The sequence below is a fragment of the Macaca fascicularis genome, chromosome 3, assembly GCF_037993035.2.
Source record: "Macaca fascicularis isolate 582-1 chromosome 3, T2T-MFA8v1.1".
Taxonomy (NCBI): Eukaryota; Metazoa; Chordata; class Mammalia; order Primates; family Cercopithecidae; genus Macaca; species Macaca fascicularis.
In genome coordinates, this window is record NC_088377.1 from 195,947,935 (window position 1) to 195,971,609 (window position 23,675).

Consider the following 23,675-nt stretch of genomic DNA (forward strand, 5'->3'; position numbering starts at 1 on the left):
TAAATTCTTGGTTCCCAACATTTTGCTTTGTTTTTGTTTGTTTGTTCCATTTTCAGGGATCCTCAAAGTCTGGACCCACCAGAAGTCAGCAATGCAAAACTTCAGTATGCAGGATGGGGCCCTAAAGGCCAACAGCTGGTAAGCCAATCAAGTTCGGTAACTGTATTTGGGTTTTGAGGAAGTTTCCATTTTCTAAGCTGAATGGGTCTCACTGTACTCAGCCTGTATATGGTGTTGTGTGTGTGTATGTGTGTGTGTGTGTGTAAATTAAAATCTGGACAAATACACCAGGGTGTCTGGATATGTAAAAGGGTCATTTCATTTTAGATAGCAAATTCTCCTAAAATTGGAACAGCGTGTGCTTGGTTCCTACATCTGACATGGTTGAAGTGGTGCCTAACGGTAGCTGTGTCTGTGGACTCCAGATGAATCGTGAGCTCAAAGAGATCAACTTCATTAAAAGGACTGCAAATGAGAATGATCCAAATGGTTTTGTCATCAAAAGATGCTCTGGGAACTCAGACTTCTTTCTGTGGAGGGTTTTTTGTTGTTGTTGTTTGTGTTTTTGAGACAGAGTTTCGCTCTTATTGCCCAGGCCAGGGTGCAATGGTGCGATCTCATCTCACTGCAACCTCCACATCCTGTGTTCAAGCGATTCTCCTGCCTCAGCCTCCCCGTTAGCTGGGATTACAGGCGTGCGCCACCACACCCGACTAATTTTTGTATTTTTAGTAGAGACAGGGTTTCACTATGTTGGCCAGGCTGGTCCCGAACTCCTAACCTCAGGCGATCCACTCACCTCGGCCTCCCAAAGTGCTGGCATTACAGGCATGAGCTACCGCACCTGGCCTCTGTGGAAGGGTTTTTAAGCTGTAGGTTTGCTGGCCCTGATGGAGCCAGGCCAATCCCATCAACATGCAAAATCCCCCATGGCCATTGCAGCCCTCTCGGTTTCTATCAGCTGTCTTCATGGACTCCTTCTCAAATTGGCAAAACTGCCGGGTTTCTGTGAACGGGAAGGACAGTGCAGAGAAAACGGCCCTGAACACTATTTCTAAGATGAGGGCTCCCACCCTGGTTCTCACTGTCGAGCTGGCCTTGCACGGCACCTCCAGCTGTCAGGCTGCAGGCCATGTAGTAAAGGATGTGGATAATATGATCCCTCAGGTTTTCCACCTCTAGCCTTGCGTTTGACTAAAACTGGATTATATTTGTCCGTTCTGTGCAGCATTTTTTAAGAGACCGTATTGCCACGTGCAGAAAGTCCCTCGGGTTTGAAGGTCAGATGACATGGTTGCCGTTTTCAAGTCACCATTTTCTTCTGCCTCTTTAAGCTGATTACCTAAGCCTGCATCTGTAAAGCTCCTTTTTCCTAAAATAGCACAAAAAATGATCGTATCTAAGAGCTCACGTAGAATTGTATTGGATAGGCTGTCATCTATCTTACAAATGAAAATAGTCTTATTTCTCCCCATAGTACAATCACATTTTCTTGGTTATGTACTAATTCCACTGCCTTGAATTGGTTTGGAAAAAAACAAGAACATAGAGGCCGTGAAACTATTAATATTTTAGCTATTATGATCATGTCTCTAATGCTAAAACTGATTACAGAGGTTTTGAAAAGCATATGTAACTGATCAAAATCACAGGGTGACAGGAGGAAGTGAGGAAGATGAGAGCTGCCCTTGACCAAGGAACACCAACCCATCAGTTCAATCACAACAAAGAGATAAAATTTGTCTTTTCTCAAAGGCATTAACTCTTAAAAAGGGAAAAAATGTAATTTGATAGGAGATTGCAGAAGACTTAAGTTTTCAGGACTGATGTGCAACTGAATCTCTAATAGTTGACCTTAAAACCCTCTGAAAGTCTGTGATTGAAGAGATTTCCAGTATCCCTCAAATCATCTGTCAAAGTGGCCATTACACCTCCGTAGAGAGCTCTCCCTGCCTGCTGTGGGTCCATTACAAGCCAGTACCCACAGCTCTGCACCTGGCCTCATCACACCACTGTAGGGAGAAGGATAGGAATGTGTAACGTTACTGAGTGATCATTGTCCAGCCTTTTTATAGTAGTCAGGAGAAGACCATCATAACGTGACCACATGTCAAGGTCTCTTTCCACCATACCTGCGGCCTCGCTCCTTATCACCCAGTGGCTGTAACTCAGTGTATGGACTCCTGCCTCATTGTCTGCACATGCAAATAAACCGGGTCCCTTAGTAGAGTTGGTACTTGTCGTCCTGCCTCTGGGAACAGCTTGTAACATAAAGGAAATCTAACCCTCAACTGTAAAAGGAGTTGCTGTGCATGCATATGTGTGTGTGTGTGTGTGTGTGTGTGTGCATGCAGACACTTTAGAATTAAGTCTATAATTGTCCTCTTGAATAACTGACCTTCATTCATGTCCTGCTCCCTTGGAGATGAGAAGGGGAAAATGATTATAGAAGTTATCATGTTTAACCTCTTACAGAATAAGTAGCAACAAAACAAAGTAAATGACAACTTCTCAGAGAAGGCTTCCTGACACCTCCCCAAACATACACACACACAGACACACACACACAGTGGTAGGTAGCCATCCTGGGGCTTCAGGTATCACCGTGCAATCTCCCAGCACACACGATCTCTTGTTGCTTGTAAACATATCTCTGTCCTTGGTTAGGTGGTGATATGGTTTGGCTCTGTGTCCCCCCACCAGATCTCACCTTGAATTATGATTATCCCCATGTGTCAAGGGTGGGACCAGATGGACATAATTGAATCATGGGGGCAGTTTCCCCATGCTGTTCTAGTGATAGTGAGTTCTCACGAGATCTGACGGTTTCCCCCTTCGCTCGACACTCATTCTGTCTCCTGCTGCCCTGTGAAGAGGTGCCTCTGCCATGATTGTAAGTCTCCTGCGGCCTCCCCAGCAATGCAGAACCGTGAGTCAATTAAACCTCTTTCTTGTATAAATTGCCCAGTCTCAAATATTTCTTTATAGCAGCATGAGAACGGACTAATACAGGTACCCTGAGTCCACACAGTGAGCCTGTTTCATCTTCGTATTCTAACACACCCAGCACAATGCCTGGTGCCCAGTACACGTTTATTGAGGTAAAAGATGAAAGCACAAACAGATCGATTAATTCATTAGTTAATGTATTTTTGTGGTTTCAAACCACTGCAGCATGAAGAATTGGATGGTGGCAAATAGCCAGCATCTATGAATAGGACAGTACTAGAGGTGACAGAGATTTGACTTCCTTTCTGCTTCAAAGAAATGAATGTTCAGGTAAGTAATAACTGTTAATACTTGAGTTTAGTACCAAAGGTGCTATATGCTTGTGGAACGTTTGAGTTTTTAAATCCATTCGACCTTTAAGAGCGTTATGATACATGCATGTACTGAGCTTAAGAGGCAATATAGCTCGTTGTTGAGTGAGTGCCCTATGTGCTGGAGCAGGGGCCGCCTTCTTCTGCAGAAGGTCAGATAGCACATGTTTCAGTCTTTGCGGACAGATGGTTTCTAGCACAATGACTCAGCTCCCTTACTGCAGCATGGAAGCAGCTGCAGACAGTATAGACAAGACGGGCTTGGCTGTGTTCCAATAAAGCTATACTTCCCAACACAGGTGATTTGGCCTATGGGTTATAGTTTGCTGACCCCTGTTTTAGGGGATCATGTGCTCTCTTGGTTGTTCTCATGAGGAAAGCCTGATGCCAGAGCCACCACCTCATGACAGGTACTCCCCACACCTGCTCCGTCTGCACAGAAAATTCACAACTCAAGAGCAGGCCTTGCAAGCCCTAACCTATTAAGTGATGCCAAGCAACACACCCCTCATTGCCATTTTATTTTAAAAAGTAAATATTGCTCCCTAAAGTCAACCTACTCTAATTATAATGAGTCAGATTGAAGTGAGTAATTCTCCTTTGGGAGCAGAGAACACAGCTGCGGTTGAAGTTTGCAATGAGCTGTGGGAACATGTAGCCTCCTTTTGCTGAGTGATTTCAGGGCTGCCTTTGGGTCCGGAGCCCCCTTATCACAGGAGAAGACCTGGGGAACTAGGGGTGGGTGAGGGCATCTTTTCCCAGTGCCTCGATGTGGTTGCCAATTAGTGACTCTTACCTTTTAGAGCGAGTGTTGAACATTCCTCCAGTAGTAGTGACTGCAGGGAGTGTGGCCTGTGTGTTGTTAGCGGAGTGGGTGGGAGGAGGCTCCCAGGCTGCCAGAAACCACTTCTGTGGTGGTGCTGGTCTGGGGCTGGAGTGTATGACGAATGATAAGATTGCTTCCAACCGTCTGCTGAGGGCCCAGGATGTGATCTAGGAAATAGATTTGGCCAGGTTAAATAGGATTAAACAAGAAATCCTATGTAAAATGTTAACACACTGACTCTCCTTTGCTTCCTCTTCCTCCAAACTGGAGTGGTCAGTCGGGAAATCTAAACGTTCAAAACATGTGCCGTTTCAATGTATTTCTCTGTACTACTTCTTTCCTCATTTTGTCCTCTTCAGATGAATCTTCCTGAACTGAGATTTCCTCCATGTTTCTTCTTTTTTCTTTTTTTTTTTTTAACTGAAATCTCCCTCTGTCACCCAGGCTGGAGTACAGTGGCGCAATCTCTGCTCACTCCAACCTCCACCTCCTGGGTTCAAGCAATTTTCCTGCCTCAGCCTCCCAAGTAGTTGGGACTACAGGTGCTGCCACCACACCTGGCTAATTTTTGTATTTTTAGCAGAGATGGGGTTTCACCGTTTTGGCCAGGCTGGTCTTGAACTCCTGACCTCAAGTGATCCATCCACCTCAGCCTCCCAAAGTGCTAGGATTATAGGCATGAGCCACTGGGCCTGGCCCTCCATGTTTCTTTTCTTTGATCTTTTCATGAAGTCCTGCCCCCTACCATGTCATGTGTTCGTCCGTTTATGGGAGGTTTTGTTTCTGCTGACCCAGAAGGTGATTACATTGTCTGGTTTAGGAATGCCCATGTATTTCCCGATACGGTATTTCTACTAGAGACATTTCCTAGAAGCACATGGACTTTGAGGGCAGCTGCGGTGGCCTTCCTTGTTCTTATCACTTGCACTTGGAGTTGAAGCTGCCTCGGGGTGCATTTGCAGGTTGATCTGCAAGGGTAGGGAGCTCATGTGAATTTGGTGCTTCATCATGTTTTCCTTCGGAAACAAGTGCCATGGAAATTTTCTCAAGGAAGACCGTGCAGCATTAGGCAACATTAAGAATTCAAAGCCGGAATCTTTGCTGGTACACTCGGAGGATCAGACACAAAGTGAATGGGTTGGCTTGCTACCATGACGGTGATAAATGTAGAACTTTGAACGGGAAATTTAATGAGTCCGTTGGGAAGTCTTCAATGAAGAGACAGCGTCAAAATGTGACGGATGAAGCGCAATGGAGTAGTTAGCTGGGAAACCTGCTGGGACTGGGGAAGAGCTGTCCTCAGGAGACGGCGTTCCCCAAAGGAGCAGGTGCAATTACAGACACCATGGAGGGAAACTAAGGAATTCTCACAGCCATGCTCTGCAGCTTAGACGGGGAGGCCAACTTCTTCATCATCTCCAGACAACGAGAGGCTGAGGGGTGGTGAATATCAGCGAGCAACTGTCCTGAGTCTCCCTGGAAACAGGAGAATAACATGTTTATCAAAATGGGACATTTGAGCCAGGAGGAATCGCCTGGCGATTTAGATCCAAAATAGTTTTCCACAGAAGGTCACAGAATAGTTTATCAGAGAGTGTCAAGAAATCTGCACTTAAATTGTGCTGTGTTTTGCCGCATGTTCTCACTCATAGGCGGGAATTGAACAATGAGAACACATGGACACAGGGTGGGGAACATCACATACTGGGGCCTGTCAGGGTGGGGAGCTGGGGGAGGGATAGCATTAGGAGAAATACCTAATGTAAATGACGAGTTGATGGGTGAAGCAAACCCATGTGGCACACGTATACCTATGTATCAAACCTGCACATTGTGCACATGTACCTTAGAACTTAAAGTATAATAAAGAAAAAAAATTGTGCTGTGTTTTAATGGTTAGGATGGCAGCTCCCTTGGAGAGGTCTTAGGAGCAGGTAGACTGGACTCCCAAGGATGCTGCCAGTCCTGGGGCTCTCTGGAATGGCACATGTGGCCAGCGACTGCCATGGTCACAAACCAGCTAAATGCACGGGACCCTGCAGACCGGTCTTGCCATGTGTGTACATTCCCATCATTCTCTTATGCATTTGTTTATGGATTCAATCAACTCTTATTGAACACTTCCTGTGTTCCAGATACTGCTAGATCCCGGATACAGAAGGAGGACATGGTCCCTTTCCTCACTGGCTTCCGCTTCTGATGGCAAATCCACCTATTATCACTCACTTGCTCTCCCCAACTGCAGATGCTGCCCGTTGCCATGCTCTAGCACTGTCACTCTCCTAAATGTCCCCATCTGTTCACACTGCCCAAGCTTTCCTGTCCTGTCCATAGCAGGGGCTGTCACACTATGTGTTGGATATTCTTGTTTTTCACCAAGATCCTTAGATCTTCAAGTCTTAACAAAATGATGCCTCTGAGAACAAAGCCATCCAGACAGGCCTCACCGCCTAAGAGGTCATTCTTTGCTTGCTTGATACAGAGCCCGTCAGGTCAATCCAGCTCTGAGAAAAACTTCTCCTCACGGTCGGGGACACGGCCGTGGGGCGTGCCGTCTGGAGGTCCAGCTGCCCTTCCCCATGTGACCTTCTACACAGGTGTTCCCTGACTGACTCACACAGACACTGTACCCGTACCCTACACCGGCCCCCCCTTAGTGATTGCTACACCCTCTCAAGCCTGTGGCAGTTGTGGCTCTCTAAGCCACACCTCAGTGTGAAGCAGGATTTAAGGAACCAGAGACACTGGACAGAGTGCAGGAAAGTGTTTATTTTAAGGTGTACACCGGCCCAGCGGACATGTGTCCTAAAGGCTGAGCCCAGAACAAAGAAAACAAGTCCCTTTTAAGCATTTTGAGGCTGGAACTATGCGAAGCAGGCTTACAGAAATGAGATCAAAAGGCTGCTGTGACACTTTTGCCACCTGTCTTACATCTCTGTGAGAACTTGGTTTGCAGCTTGTGCTTATCTGTCTTGTGAACTTGTAGTTTGTGCAGGGAAGAAAGAAACAGGAGTTTATAGAGCCTACAAAATATGTGGAGGATAGATATGGTTATTGTTTCTTGGGACAGACAGTTAATATTCTCTTCTAACTTCACAGGGGCTACTTAAATTCTCCTCAGTCTTGGTTAATACAGAATTTCATTTTATGAGCTATTGTTATTTTTCTTACTATTATTATAATTTTTACTATTATTACTTATGCTATTATTCTGTTATTTTCTTAATTTCCCACTTCAAGTGGATGGAGCCCATTCCAAGCAAACTATTCCAAGGTTGGCTGTTTTTCTTTCTAATGCGTCAACAGCGAGAGAGCAAGGGCCTTCCTTTACCTACGCGTGAGCGTCTGCCAGTGATCCAGCGGGTACCGCTTCCTCCCGGAACCCTGTCTTGACACTTTTTTCTATGAGTCAGTGAAGGATTCAAGAAAATTGGAGTTGAGGGTTTTTTTTTTTTTTTTTTTCACTCGCGCTGACTCACCTCATGGCATTGGGGTTTCTGCCTTCAAGAAAAAGAGTTTTTTTATAGCCCATTAAAGTTGTAAAAATCCATGCCTCCAAAATGTCAGTAATTCAACCTAAGATATGGAGGAAGAGCTTGCGCTTGAAACTCCAAAACGCTTTGTTAGAGGGACGAAAGGGCAGCTTGACAGCAGATCGGGGGGATGGAGGGCCTTCGCCTCAGGCATCGCTCAGGTGTGGGCGTCCGCACGGGGAGGAGCGCGTGGGGAGAACCATCGGATTTCAGTGTGACAGGGGCCACGTGGGTGGCACCGCGGTAGCAGCACAGAGCCAGCGTGAGGGCAGGCTGGGTGCAGCCAGGAGCCAGCTGGGAGTGGGAACCCAGCCAGGCCTGGGATGTGGAAGCCTTCACTGACAGACTCCGTGGTCGGGTCCCAGGCCACCTCCTCAGCCTCAGAATCAGAAGGCCCTAGTTTTAAGCCTGAGAAGGAAAAGAATATTTTATTTTGTTTGTTTTGCTCTTCAAGGGTTATTAATAACAAAAGCTTTGGGGTCAAAAGGGCCAGATTCAGATCGTGGTTGCAGCACTTACTAGTTGCATGACCTTGACTAAGAGACTTAATTCCTGAGCTTCCCGTCTCTTGGTCTGTTAACTGAAGTAACAATGCCTACCTCGTAGGGCTCATGGTGAAGATTAAATTAATCTACCCGAAGTACAGGCTGTGGAGCCTTGTGTAAATAATGTTCTCAATACATGTCTTTAATTGTTGCTGCTGTTATTATTTGGCTTAATCGAGCTGTAGAGAATGAGAAGGAAAATAAGAATTTCATCAGACGGAAGTCTGGTGTGTGTCAGAAGGAGAGTTGGGCTGCCCTTGATAAAGCAGAGAAATGCAGGATAGAGACAGAAGCTAGGGATGGTGGCCAGAGGGCTCCATGACGGGCCAGCCACATTGTCCGTCACCATCCAAGGTGTACCTGTGTGAACTCACACCTTGCTCTTCTCCCACTCTTAGGGAGTGAGGGGGAATGTTCAGAAAACATCAGTTTCTACCTCCTGAAGTCTTTAGCTCCTTGTAAGTATTCAAGAGTCTGTGGCTTTAGAAAAGGCCATTGTCAGGTGATAGCATTTCCCCTATGCTAATGCCACGCCAGAAATTATCCCTTGAATGGAGAGAGTATGTTTCTTATAAGAAGATGTGTGTCCTGCTTTCCGTGTCCAGTCCAGGAAGCCTGCCTCCAGTCCACAGTTCCCCATCACCACCTGGGCGGCCACCAGGGAGCTGAGCAGAAATGGGCCTGTGGCCTCCTCCGAGCTACAGCCTGACTCAGGGTTAGCGCTGCCCACCCAGCCCCACGGCCGTAGCAAAGGGGGCAGGGAGCACTTTACTGAAGTTGACAAATCCAACGAGGGGAGGAAGATTGATCTTTCCAGCAAGAGGAGAGTCTTTAATGAAATGTCCTATAGGTGGAGAAGACCAGACTAAAGTGACATCCCATTAATAACTTACAAAAGCCTCTAATCAGTTTAGGTTAATTTGGTATTCATTGTAAAAACATTCATCATGGGCACTGAGGTCCATGACAGTAGCCAAGAAATTAATATCGCATGGATGGAGATTGCCTTCTGTATCCTCAGATAATGGATGGAGGCAGTTTGGTGAGTGATTTGTTAGCTTTACCAAAGGTACCCTTCAAATTTAACGCAATATGTTATCACTTCCTAGCTCTGTGGGGCTAAATCACTTTAATATTCACTTGCACTCAAGTAAATAAGCTGAGTTTTTGGTAATGAATACGAATGGGTGGGGTTGTATGACAGGGATACCTGATGGTCATGGTCAAAGGGTGAAGAGAATTAGGACAAAATTATGGGGCTCTTTCCTGCCACCAAGAGGCTCTTCTCCTGGGATACAGGGATTTCAGGACATGAAAGGAAATTCGTAATCATAGGATTGTGGGGGAAGTGAGAGAAGGAAAATGTAAGTAGGACATCAGGAGGAGGCAGAGATTTGTTTTAACTCTGTATCAATGGAGGAGGCATAAGAGAAAATTTATTTATAAAACAATATGAAAATATGCAGTAAGAGTCATGAAGATATTCCTATACAAGATCACAGAAATCCCTTTTAAAAGAAGCCCACAGCTATATCAACAAACGCATTCATAACACTGTTATCCATAATAAGAATTTCTAAAAGTTGGAAATGTCCTAAGTATTGACAGGCGAGCGATTGGCTCAATTATGGAGTATCCGTAGGAAGAGGTATCATATAACCATTTAAGATTATGATTAGGAAGACTGCATTAACATATGGAGCATATATCATCTATTAAACAATAGCAGGACTAAAATAAGCCATTTGGTATATTGGCATATGGAAGGGATTAGAAAGTAATATATTAGTCAAAATAATTATTTTGGACTGGCCAGACTGTGGGCTTTTTTCTTCTCCTTCTAAAACTTTCTTGGTTAGAGCAACATTATATACATTTTAAAAATTAAAAAGAGAAGAAAATGTATTGTTAAAAGTGGGATTTAGGAACTCGACTCGGTAAACACGTGCTCAAGTAGTGTTGAGGGTAGAAAAGAGGCACTTTTTGCAGAGAATCCAAACATGAATCAGCTGCCCGTCACCCTCCAAGGATCACAGTGCCTTTAATTCCACTAGTTTGAAAACTCTGTTGCAAACCCTTCAGAGATATTTTCTGGGACTCACTCTTTTTTTGAAGGATAGAAAGCAGAATAACAAAATTCAAGGTCACGGATGATGAGTGTTTAATATCTAAAATGAAATTGTTTTTAACTGACAAGTCATCGTTGTGTACACTTATGGGATACAAGAGGACTATAGTCAATGTTTTGTGTATTTCACAATAAGAGAATACATTTCAAAGAATGGTAAGTGAGCCTTGAGACTCACTTTAAGCCAAAGCAAAATTAAGGAAAAAGGTGGATGCTGGGCTAAAACAGGGCCTGACCTGCTTGCCCACATTGGCCGGTGAAGATAAACCCTGTTCTCTTCCTCATCAGAGCTGCCTTAATTCAATTGTGCCTGAAACAGTGTATCATTTCTTAGGAATAATCAAATTTAGGAGGGTGCCCCCCACATCAGCCTCGGCAATATTAGGTTAGAGCATTTCAAGATCATTTATCAAATAGAATTTAAAGCAGGACCAGAGTTGTGCATTAAGGAAGAGTGCACTTCGTGATAGATTCTTGAGACAATATAACAAGGCAGTTATAAATTAACATAGCCTTTTGAGACCTTTGGATGACGGGGCGTGGAGCCGCACCACACTTGCGGCCATGGCAGACCCTGTTTCTTGTCCTGTGGAGGGAGCAGCTTCTGAACATGTGGAGGTTTTTCCAGTCGCCTCAGGTAGGGCAGGGGAGGGCTGCACTCTGTGCTGCCGAGAATTCTCCTTCGTGCACCTAATCAGGTCTTATAGATTACTTTGTGGAATTCTCCAGTTTGGGTGGAGGGAACACCTCTTCATAATAATTCCTAAAATGTTTCACAATTGGAAAGTATCAAAGGAATGGTTCCTTCTCCTGGTCTTTGTAGAATAACCATGACCTTTTCTTCCTTTAAACGGCTGAAATACTGTCAGTCCCACTTATTGTAGCAGTTAATCTTATGCCTCTTTGTTTTATTATTCAACTATTTTACTTTTGAATAACTTTATTTCCCAGACCAAATGTAAGCCATTCAAGGACAAAGAATGGTTTTCATTAGACCTTTATCTTCCACGGCCCATTGCTCAGCATTGCGCAGAGTATAGGTTGTCACAAATACTTGTTAAATGAATGCCATCCAGAAGGGAAAGTAAAATTAAATGTCAGATTTATAGACATAAGGTCCAAAATTCAGGGAAATTGGAAAACTTTGATGATATAACCTAAAATTTTTAAGATTTAACAACTTGTCTGATGGCAAATTAATTCAGCAGTTCAGATTCAGTTCAGATTGTGAGCGATACCAAGGAAGAAAATCTGGATTTTCGAGTCACACATTTTGTCTTGAAATGTTTGTTATGCTGCGAAAGATCTTAAAAGGAAGGTAGAGAGTGTTCCTGGTTAAAACCTGTCAGGATCAGGCTGAACTAAACAAGGTGAAAGGACCTGAACTCCTTGGCTTTCCAAGGACATTTCAGAGAATGAGAGCACCTCACTTCTTGTCCACTGGGATGCCAAGGTGATCGTCTCCTCAGTGTCGTAAGGAACAGTGAGGCCTTGTGCGCATGTGCCCCTCACTCACTCTCCGGTCGGCCTCCATTCTAAAGCCCTGTGAGGACCTCCGAGGTTATTGTCTGGGTTGTTAAACGTGGAGACAGAGAGGGCACAGAGCAGAAGATAATTTGCTCACTTAAAACAAGAGGTTTCTAGGAACGTTTGGAGAAATTTTAGCAGCATCCAAGTCAGTTATTTGTGAATGATTCTTCTGGACTTTTCTGCAAAGTAGACTTCACAGGGCTCTTCCTTTGCAGAAATTTGTTAGCCCTGATTGATTATTAGAAGTTAATTATCAATACTGGATACTAACATACTTCTGCCCTTTGACGTGGGTATTTGCACAGCCCACGAGGTTTTATTTCACTTCCCTGATACGTGGGGAGCACAGTACCTTACTCGTGCTAGAACAGTGATAGACGTGAGCACAGATAATCAATAAGTCAATTTCAACAACAGAACCACTTTGGTTTTTGTTAGACTGTGGGTTTTGCTTTTGTTTTTTTTTTTTTGTTTCGTGGTTTTTTTGTTGTTGTTTTGTTTTGTTTTTTATGTGATGGCTCAAATCTAGTTCAGCTATTTCCACTCTAAAAAAACAGTTAGCAAATTAGTGAATTGATTTTTCTGTTTGTTCTTCAGTTTGAAAACCTCTTCATTTATCTGAATGGTTTTAGTTTTTACTGTAATGGCTTTTATGGCCAGGAACAGTTTGAAATATATTTTAATTCCCTCCATTAGGCCAGATTTAATTAACGTACAGTATGCATGTTGGTGAGCTGAGTGTGCCGTCTGTGCCTCCAGCCTAGATCGCTCTAGAGCCTGTGCCTGTCCCATGTGCGTGAGGCCAACTGTGCACTCCAGACTCAGTTCATTCATAAATATGAACTCATTGTTGTTTCTGCCAAAGCTCTGCCGTGTGAGTGGTACTGCCATCTCTTCAATGCCAGGTCAGCCACCTGGCATTCTTGACTTCTCTTCCTCCCCCACCAGCTTGATTCACTATACGTTTTATGAATTCTGCTTTCTTGGTATCACAAAAATCCACCTTCTTCTTTCTGTTCCCACCATCATCTCATGCCTAGGTTCCTGTAGCAGCTGCCTCCTTGGTTTTCCTACCCCAAAACTACCCCTACTCCAGAATGTTCTCCATCTGTCACTGAGTGATCTAAAATGCAAATATAATCATGTCCATTTTCCCATGTAAAATCCTCCCACTGTTTTCCGTTGCCTTTAGGATAGAACCCAAACCCTTTCATGTGCTTTGTGAAGCCCACCTGAGGTGCCATCACTCCCCTGACCTGTCCTGCCACCCAGCACTCCCAGGCTGGAGACCAGCCATAATGAGCTACATCCAGTTCCGCAAATGTCCCAGACCACTTCTCACCACAATACCTTTGTATTTGCTGTTCACAAAGTCCAGAACACACCCTTTAAAAAAAAAAAAAAAAGTTTTTAAAGACAGTATTTAGCTCTATCACCCAGCCTGGAATGCAGTGGTATGAGCATGGCTCACTGCAGCCTCCACCTTTTGTACTCAAGCGACCCTCCCACCTCAGCCTACTAAGTAGCTGGGACTACAGGTGCTTGCCACCATGCCTGTTTAGTTTTTGTATTTTTTGTAGAGATGGGGTCTCACTGTGTTGCCCAAGCTGGTCTGGAACTGCTGCACTAAGCAATCCTTCTGCCTCAACCTCCCAAAGTGCTGGGATTACAGGCATGAGCCACTGTGCCCAGCCCAGGACACACTCTTAATCCCCTACCCCTCACCCCTAACTCCAATCCCTGAAGATTGGACTTGAGACCCCTCTGCTCTGTCCCCTGACACTCGGCCATTGCCTTATCACCCACTCATCACTCTTCTGCTGTTGTGACCCATTTCCTTGTTATTCTGCCCCAGCCAAATCCAAACTCCTTAGGAACAGCTGCCTCTCGTGTTCACTGCTGTGTCCTCAGCCTCTTCGTGTAGACTGTTAGTAAGCATTAAATACGTGTTCAAAGGTTGAATGAGTGACTCCATCAATTAAGGCATATTATTTACCCAAGATGAAAATTAATTACTTTTTTCAATTTAAGCATAAACCCAGTTTATGAATTTTTATGAAATTATTTTCTGTATTTTCACCTATTGGAGAAGTTGGCTGACCTTTCACCTTTAGCCATACTTTGCAGCTTCCTCCTTTAAATTTCAGCCTTTTCAGCCACCACATGGGTCCTAATTACTGTGGCACCATGTTCAAACCCAGGCTCACCAGTTTCCGGTTACCCTCCAGATAAAAAGGTTATAATTGCATATACATGTATCTATTTAATTAAGCTACTTTTCTCCATGGCCATACAAATTCATGTTTTTAAAATTAGCTGGGCGATGTGACTGTTTAATGGAACTTGAGTCTTTAGAAGGTCCTCAGATGTCACTGCTGTCTACTTCCTCTAAATCTAATCATCACAGGACAAGGTGCAGGATGGGCTTGCTTAGTGGATGCTGCCTTTTGAATTTCCTATGTTACTGCATGACAAGATTAGTTGATTCCAATAACTCCTTACAAAAGGCTCAGAATAATAAAGGAATAAATTAATCAGTCAATGGACAAGCAAGCGGTCTATGCTAGGCTGATGAACCACAATAGAACATCTCACTGCTACACGGAGTCAGCCGTCTCCCACTGCCCTGCTGAATCCTATCTGAACAGGGAATCTGTGTTGTATCAGAGCCAGCCTGGCAAGCAGCTGCTCAGCCGGCTTTTCCCCTCCTGTCTCATAAAGACAAGTGCCAACGTATTTGTAATTTCCCAGTGAGGTGGCAGAGTCTGTAAATCCTTTTTTCCAATAACCCTAAACTTTTACTGGCCAAAAGTTCAACAGCCTGGTACACATTTAGGGAAACAAAAGGTTTATGGTGGCAGGTGATTGTTTAGAATAATGTTTCTTAACTCAGCTACACTTCAACTTGTGTAACTACCAGTGCCGTGGCTGCATCCCCAGAGGCTCTGGTTCGTTTGGACCAGAGTGGGGCCTGGGCATCAGGGTATTTGAAAGCTCCCCAGGGGCTTCTGATGTACAACCATGTCTGAGCATCCTGGGTTTAGATGCTTACAGGGAGGTGGGACTGGGACTGGATGACCTCTTTAATAAACTTTGAAGTTTCAAGGTCAACATTCCAACTTCATATGAGATATAGAATCTGTTAAATTATATTTTTAATCACAAGGCTTATCACAAGGGAGGTGCTGTATATAAAATTGCTCGTCATTAAAACATTCCCAGGGAAATTGTTGCTTCAAAAAGGCAGCTGTACTTCCTCAGATCAAAATGCAAGGCTTGGAGGTTGCCAACTACATTGTAGTTTACTTTGCTCCTGGTCAATTCAACTCAATTCAACTCGAAGTTAAGATCAGGACGTTATAAAATTATTTTGTTTTCTTTTTCTTTGAATCCTGGATGAGAAGTCATTGTCCAAATCATTAGGTGTTTTATGCAATATTAACAATCTTTAGTGTGATTCCTCCCCCCCACATCAAACCTATAAACATTAAGCTATTCTAAAAGAAAGCTGCTATGATGAAAGCACTGGGTTTCAGACAGCAAGTCTCACAGCTGTGCAGGTTGGGACATAATAACCAATGATAACAGCAGCCTTTTGGATAGGGCTCACAATGTTCCCATCGCCATGCTAGGCACTCGGTGTGTACTGTCTGTTTTGCTCACAATATCTCTATTCAGCAGTGAGAAAATAGAAATTCAGAAAATGGAAGTAATTTGCCCCAGGTCACATATCAGGGATGGTATCAGAACTGAAACCAAAGAAGTTGCACCCCAGCTTCTTCCTTTGGACCGAACTCTTAAGTCTGGGCTCAGTGTTCAGAATGACTTCTCTCAAGACCAAATGAGCTCATGTGTATGAAAAGCCTTTGAACACCTCTTAAATGCACTAAATACAGTGTCATTACCGTGAATGTGATGTTTGTATATTTGTATTCAAGGCCACCCATAAGGATTTTTTTTTGGGGGGGGCAATATACAGAAGCTGGATGTCTCTTGATATAGCATCTGGTGTAATTAATCCAACACCCTTATCTCGCTACTGAGCATTCTAAAAGGGAATGAGACATTCTGATTCTCATCAGATATTGATATTTCCCTCTAAAATATTTTTAGAGGGATATTTCCCTCTAAATTTCTGATATTTCCCTCTAAAATCTTTTCAGGTTCCATTAATGAGCTGTCAGAGCCCCAGGGCAGACACTGAACCCCAACTGGAATTAAACGTTCCTCCTGGAGAGGGTGGGTCACTTGTCCAGGACAACATTCCTCACATCCCAGGGGTGTGCAGAGCCCTTTCAGAGGAGGATCAAACAAATGAAGCTTGTATGTCTCCTTTTCTAAGGGGTGACCTAAGCATTTGATACTAGTTTTCTACACGTAATTTTTTTTTATTTCAGATGCATTTTAAATGTTAATGAAATATTTTATAAGTAAAGAATAATGAAATGAGCACTCACATGCCCTCCAGTCAGCACGAAACACAGAGCACTCCCAAGTATGCCCAGAACTCGGACTCCAGATCCACCAGGTTCCTGGTCCCTCCTCCACCAGACCAACCACCCCTCTGGATTTTCTTTATATTTCTCTGCCATTTTATCGCATGTTTATGGATCTCTAAACAATATACCATTTACGTTTATATTTTGAACTTTGTGTAACTGTTACCAGACAGTATCTATACTCATGTTACTTGAGGTTACATCAACATGAGTATAGATACTGTCTGTCTTGTCACTATACTGTAACATGAGTATAGGAATTCGATGTACCCTGAGTGTAGATACTGTCTGGTAACAGTTAAAGTTATATAAAGTCTGCTATTTTGTCTTGTATCAACATTGTGATATTTGCGGATGTGGAAACATTAGCTGTAATTGAATCTTTTTCAATTTTCTGTCATAGTCCATTATACAAATGTATCACAATGCCTTTATCCAGTCTCTTCTCAGTGGATATGTAGTTTTCTATTTTTTAAATGTATTTACAGTGTTGCTATGTGCCTTTTGCTCATGTTTCCCATGCACATGGTCAAAGTTTCTGTAGGTTTTGCTGTGTGTATATTTCATTACTGAGGGTGCTGAACATCTTTGCATGGGTGCAATTTCTATTCATGTCACTACTTTTGTAAAACACCTGTTCATGTCTTTTAACCTATTTTTCTTTCGGGTTGTTGCCCCTTTCTTATTGATGCGCATCATTTCTTTATACATTTAAGATTCAAATTATTTGTCAATTACATTATTTCCAAGATCTTCTCTCATTTTGCAGCCTGTCTTGTTCACTCTCATTTTGATATTCTTTAGCAGGAACATAGATTGATTTCAATGCAATTTATTCCTTTATGGTTTGCATTTTTACGTCTTCTTAAAGAAATTGTCCCTACCCCAAGGACATAGTCTCGTAGCTTATCTTGTAACATTTTTGTACTTTCATCTTTCATGATTATGTCTTTAGTCCCCCTGAACTGGATTTTTGGGAAGGGTGTGAAGCATACTTACAATTATCTTTCCATAGGAATAATCCATTGTCCCAGAACAATTTATTGAGAAAGTCATCCTTTCCTTCCTGATCTTTGGAGCCTCTGCTATTTATCACACTTCTATGTATGGGAGGATTTGCTTTCAGACTCTCCACTAAGTTCCACTCATCTTTTCTCCACTGATGTGACAACACCACATGTTCTTACCTACTACAGCTTCACCACACAGATGAGACATTTGGCACAGCCAGTCACCTGGGCATGCTGCTCTTAAGAGTGTCCTGGCTGTCCTTGGCCTTTTGCGTGTATGTGTATGTGTGTCACTCATGCACATACACAAGTTAGAATAAGTTTGTTCAGTTCTTCTAAAAACACCTTTGGGAGATTAGTGTGAACTGCATTCAGTTTATCCACCAATGGAGGAAGAATTTCTAAACTTCAGCTGTTGAACCTTTCAATACGTGGTACACTTCCCAGTTTATTTACTTCAAAACTACTTTCTCCGTAAATGTTTATAGTTTTCTCCATAAACTGCTTGCAAACCTGGTTTAAATTTATTGTCAGGTATCTTCTTTGAATATTTTTGGTATATGTTTCATTTTGTAAATGTAATTTTTAAAATGTATGTTTGCTAGCATATTAGTCAGGGTTCTCTTAGCAGGACAGAACTAATAGGATACATATATTACTTACACGATCACAAGGTCCCATAATAGGCTGTAGGCTGAGGGGCAAGGAGAGCCAGTCCGAGTCTCAAAACTGAACAACTTGGAGTCTGATGTTCGAGGGCAGGAAGCACCCAGCTTGGGAGGAAGATGCAGGCTGGGAGGCCAGGCCCGTCTCTCTTTTTCACGTTTTTCTGCCTGCTTTATATTCTCCGGAAGCTGATTAGATTGTGCCCACCTGATTAAGGTGCATCTGCCTTCCCCAGCCCACTGACTCAAATGTTAATCTCTTTTGGCAACACCCACACAGGCACACTCAGAATTAATACTTTGTATCCCTCAATCCAATCAAGTTCACACTCAGAATTAACCATCACAGCTGGTTAATAGAATTGCACTTGACATTTTCTATTGATTTTGCATCCAGCAGCCTTGCTAAACTCATTTAATTCCAATAATTGATCTGTGGTTTCTTTTGGATTTTGTATTTAGATAATTACACCCTCTCCGAATAATGGCACATTTATTTCTTCCTTTTTCATCCTCAACTCTGCCTTATTTCCTGATCTTACTCCACTCTCCAGAACCACCTGTGCTATGTTGAGCGGAACAGCCATGGTGAAAATGCAGCCCTTGCCTTGTAACTCATCATAGAGGAAATGCTCCCAAGTGTTTGCCATGGAATGTGAAGTTGCTGTAGATTTATCTGGAAATGACCTCGATCACTCGGTTTTTGTTTCTTCGTTTTGTTGGTGGTGGTGGTCTTGTGGTCTGTGTTCTGTTTTTCTTTATTTTGAATGGATTTTGAATTCTATGAAGTATGTTTTCTGAATCTATTGAAATGATCATGTGTTTTTTGTTTTTTGTTTTTTCATTTAATCTGACAGTGAGGTGTATTGTATTGTCAGTAGAAAACCAGCCTTACATGACTAGGATAGATGCAATTGTGGGATGTACTTTTTAATATATACCTAGCTAGATTTGTTAACATATTTTCTTCAGGGCTTTTGCATCTGTGTTCATGGGTGAAATTCATCTACACTGTGGGACATTACATTATTGAATTTAAAATCAGTTTATTGGAATGGTAGGTACTTCAGTAGGTACAAACACAAAACTATGTATAAACTAATATAACTATAAAGTCATATATAATTTACCAATTAACTTCAACAAATCTACGAAAGTAGCAAATTTAAATACATATATCAATTTGCAGTGCTGATGTTTTACTGAAACTCTCTGACAGTTGGAATATGATGACCGTGCTGACGGCTCCATGAATTTTCCTTTCTTCTCCTGCGTTACCACGTGCCTTGTCATGACTGAACTTCCCATGCATTTTCTTTATTTGACCTGTGGAGAAACCTTCTTTGGAACAATCCAGCCCTGTTATTGTTGCTTTGCCTGGCAGGAATACATCTTTGACATGTCAAGTCCCCTTTTATTCTTTTTTCACTGGTCCACAATAACTAAAGCAGTACTACTTGGCACCAGTGTGCTTATAAACATAAATTCAGGCCCTAAAATCAGGATAGAAGGACTTGGTTATTCAATAGTCATCCAGGTGGTACACGATATGGGATATACATTTTACTAAGATTCTCATCAAAATGAACATATGAAATGTCAGTGTTTTAAAAGGACCTATGTCCTCAGATTCCCAGGTTGTTATCACTAAGTTTGAGAAGCATCCATCCAGAGTTTTTTCCAGAAGGAATCGTTAGTACAATTTGCTGGGCTGCGTTTGAACCAATGTCGGGCTTCCCTTAGGACCAGCAGAGATGATAAACAGAACCTGGGTGAGTGGTAAGGAGTCTTTTAGAGAAGGCCTCCTCCCTGGAGGGCCTCACCCGAGATCTGATTTGTAGAAAGCAGAACTTCACACTGACTTTGAGTAACTGTCTTCCATGATGAGCTGGGGAGAGAAGGGAACTGTGTCCGTAAGACCACAGGGCTTCATGACCTTCCGCTGTTTCTCCACACAGAGTGCCCTCAGCCTACAGCGAGAGAGGGATGATCCCACCAGCTGGAAATAGAGAGGACTCCAACCCAAACCCCCCGCCATCATGAGTTGGCAAGAGTCGGACATATCTTCCCCGCGTCCTCCCCTAGACACACCCTACAGAAAGTCCTTTGAAAACACCCCACTGCGAGGCTGCCTTATTCTCATGTTAGCCTGATTTGCAATAGGAAAAATGTTGAGGACACAAAAATCCCTGGCTTTATTTGCCCTGGTCGCTTCATCCTCATGGCGGTAAAAGGCCCCAAGTCTTTAAGCGCCTTTCGTGTGCCAAGCAGCCCCTGCCTCAGGACCACCCGCTGTTAAGTGTTCGCTGGTGACGCCACTGTCTTACCTCATTGACACTAAATGGTTAAGCAGGGCTGGTAAAACATAGAACATTTCTCAGGTTATTGTTTCAAAATACACAATGTTTGTCAGGCAGAAAATGTTTCCCTCTTAGGATCACCTGTGATGAGCAACGTCAAAGCGTTTTGATGCAACTCATGGCTTCGCTGGAACTGGTTTTCTCCATACAACGCAGGGGAGAGCTTCCATGTCGAGGAACAAACTGGTGAATATTCAAATGGTCGGGGGTGTGATTTCAGGGGCTGCGGGGATTAAGGAACATCGAGGCATAAAGTTAAGGACATTACTCTGTTTTCAATTCTCTCAAACTTCCTTTTCCGATAAGGAGCATGATTTTGACATCTCCTAATACTTGCTCATGTCTCTTTTTAACAAATGGAGAGTGAGCCTTAAGCAGGACTGGGCAGAATTCATTATCATGCTTTGGTTTTTTGGTATTTATTTTATGCTTATCATCCCTTCACTGCAAAGAATACTGGTGTTCCATTTATAGTAGTAATGCAAAATGTCCCTGATACATGAAACTTGTTTACATGAAGAGGGAATTAATTGAAAAGAAGAAGCGGCCAGGCACGGTGGCTCACTCCTGTAATCCCAGCACTTTGGGAGGCCGAGGTAGGCGGATCAGGAGGTCAGGAGATTGAGACCATCCTGGATAACACAGTGAAACCCCGTCTCTACTAAAAATACAAAAAATTAGCCAGACATGGTGGTGTGCACCTGTAGTCCCAGATACTCAGGAAGCTGAGGCAGGAGAATCCCTTGTGCCCGGGAGGCGGAGGTTGCAGTGAGCCGAGATGGCGCCACTGCACTCCATCCTGGGTGACAGAGGGAGACTCTGTCTCAAAAAAAAAAAAAAAAAAAGAAAGAGAAAGAAAAGAAAAGAAAAGAATAGTCCCAGAGGTACTCACAAAGGTGGTTGGTGTTTAACCAGCCTTGGGAAGCGCTCCTGTCAGGGAGGGAAGCCAGGCTTTAGCAACAGCCCACATTACGTGGAAACCCAGCCCTGACACTCACTGGATTGATGATGTGTTTAACCCCTCTGAGCCTCAGTTTCCCCATTCACAAATAGGGTAAAAAGACCTCCCAGGGATACTGTGAAGGTTAAAGGCAATAACATATAGGTAGCATTCCTTATGTAGTAAATGTTAATTCCCTCCCTGATGTTGAAGGATAAATCTATTATTATCTTGAATCTGGGCCAAAGACATAATAATATTTGCATAAGTGATGAAAACAACAAAATGGAAAAACATGGACTTTGCAGCAAGACAAACCTATGAGCTTTTTCAGCCTTGAACCTTCTGATTTGATTTCCTAATCCATAAAACGAGGAAGATTAAGATACTTATTTTGCATAATTATTGGGCCAATCTGAGGTAATGTATGTAATTAAGTCACATCCTAGTGATCACATCAAGTACAGAGAGGCCTCAATCAATAATAGCTGTTTGTTATGGTCCTCACTGGGGAAGGACCATGACTTTCCTTCCTCAGATGAAAGCCTCCTTTATCTTTTAAATTGTATCCTCGTGTGCATAAAATATTCTTCAGTGTTGGGAGGGAAATCGTTTGATAAATGTTGGGGTCAAGAAGCAACAAGATGTTGGGGGGCCATCCTCTAGAGCCTTGAGAATTTGGGGTGTGCAGTTCTAATTTCTGAGATGCTCATGTAGCTGCAGTTTCTACATAAAGACCCACTCACCTCATTAGTTCGAGGTTCAGGGCACTAAAAGCCCATCTACCCATCATCCTTTTCTCCTTTTCATACTTTTATTTGGAAACTATTATTATCTCTCTCTTTTATTTTTTGAGACAGGGTCTCACTCTGTCATCCAGGCTGGGGTGCAGTGGCACAGTCATAGCTCACTGCAGCCTCAAACTCCAGACCTCAACCTCAAGCAGGTGTTCCTCCCAGCTCAGCCTCCCAAGTCACTGGGACTATAGGTGCACACCACCACACCTGGCTAATTTTTAAATTGTTTGTAGAGATGAGGTTTTGCTATGTTGCCCAGGCTTGTCTCAAACTCCTGGGCTCAAGTAATCCTCCTGCCTCAGCCTCCCAAAGTGCTGGGATTGCAGGTGTGAGCCACTGGGCCTGGCCCTCTTTATTTTTCTACCGACAATTACCTTCCACTTGACCAGAGGTCTTTTTAAGGATTAAAAAGTGGTAATTTGGCTTCCCTAAAAGGAATTTTCTAAGGTGGTGCCTGTGAATGTGCTATAAGCGGTGTGACTGCTGCATTGCAGTTGCAATTGTGTGCTAGTTTCTAACACGGGGGAGCAAATGCTGACATGGCCGAGAAGGAAGGCCTTTTCTATGAGGCTTCCGTTAAGTCTCCTCCAGGTCACATTTTCATAACACCAAGTGATATTTTTCAGCTTGAATGTCTCCTGATAGTATAAGGAGTTTGAAATTTTCCTTTATTAATTAACATTTTCATTTTGCTCACATTTTGGAGAGCACTGATTTTCCAGAAGTGCTAATTACCAAGCTCACAGCAGAAGGTTGGCTGCATTTTAAACTATTTCCTCAGATGCTCCCTGCTGAACTCAAAGAGGTCCTCATTCAGCCGAGCCAGCCTCCCAGGTGGGTGGGAGGTCCCTGGCTGGTGCCACTCACAGACTTTGGGCATCTTCTGAACCCGCTGAGCGCCGAAACACCAATAGGCCCATACTCCTGAGGGGGTTCTGGCCACATCTGTCTTTAGGAGAAATCTGTTTATTGGTGTGAAACCCTGACATGTGACATCAGAAAACCAGAGCACCTGGCCATGCCCCAACCCTGTAGCTCCAGACAGAGCTCCCTATGATGTGGCCTGCCACAGTCATGTGGCTGGTGAAGGCCTGGAAGTTTCTGTCTAAGTCCAGGCAAAAACAGAGGGACTCACAACACCCCTCCTCCTCCTGGTGCCGGAGTAATAGATGCATGCATACATGCAGGAAGGCTTGTTTGCAGATGTCTCTATCCATTATGTCTGAGCCCATTCAGGCTGCTTTATCAATATCTTAGACGGCGGGGGCGGGGGCTTAGAAAAACAAATTGATTTCTCATCGTCCTGGAGGCTGGAAGTCAAGGTGAAGTTGCTAGCTGATTCTGTGCCGGCGAGGGCCTGTGTCCTGGCTCATAGACTGCCTTCTTCTGTGTCCTCACCTGGTGGAAGGGACAAGGGACCCCTCTGTGTTGTTTTTTATAAGGGCACTAATCCCATTCCTGAGCGTTCTCCCCTCATGACACGATCATTTCCCAAAGACCTCACTTCCTGATACCATCCCAT

At 43.4% G+C, this 23,675-nt stretch overlaps 1 protein-coding gene across 7 annotated transcripts in view; it reads left to right on the forward strand.

Moving 5' to 3' along the window:
- Positions 1 to 23,675, forward strand: part of DPP6 (dipeptidyl peptidase like 6) — a 1,022,456-nt gene that overhangs the window by 790,350 nt on the left and 208,431 nt on the right. For all 7 annotated transcript variants that reach the window (XM_005551244.4, XM_074036440.1, XM_045387368.2 and 4 more), the window contains exon 7: positions 57 to 138. In XM_005551244.4, the coding sequence (XP_005551301.3) occupies positions 57 to 138 (82 nt within the window). The remainder of the gene's footprint in view (positions 1 to 56; positions 139 to 23,675) is intronic.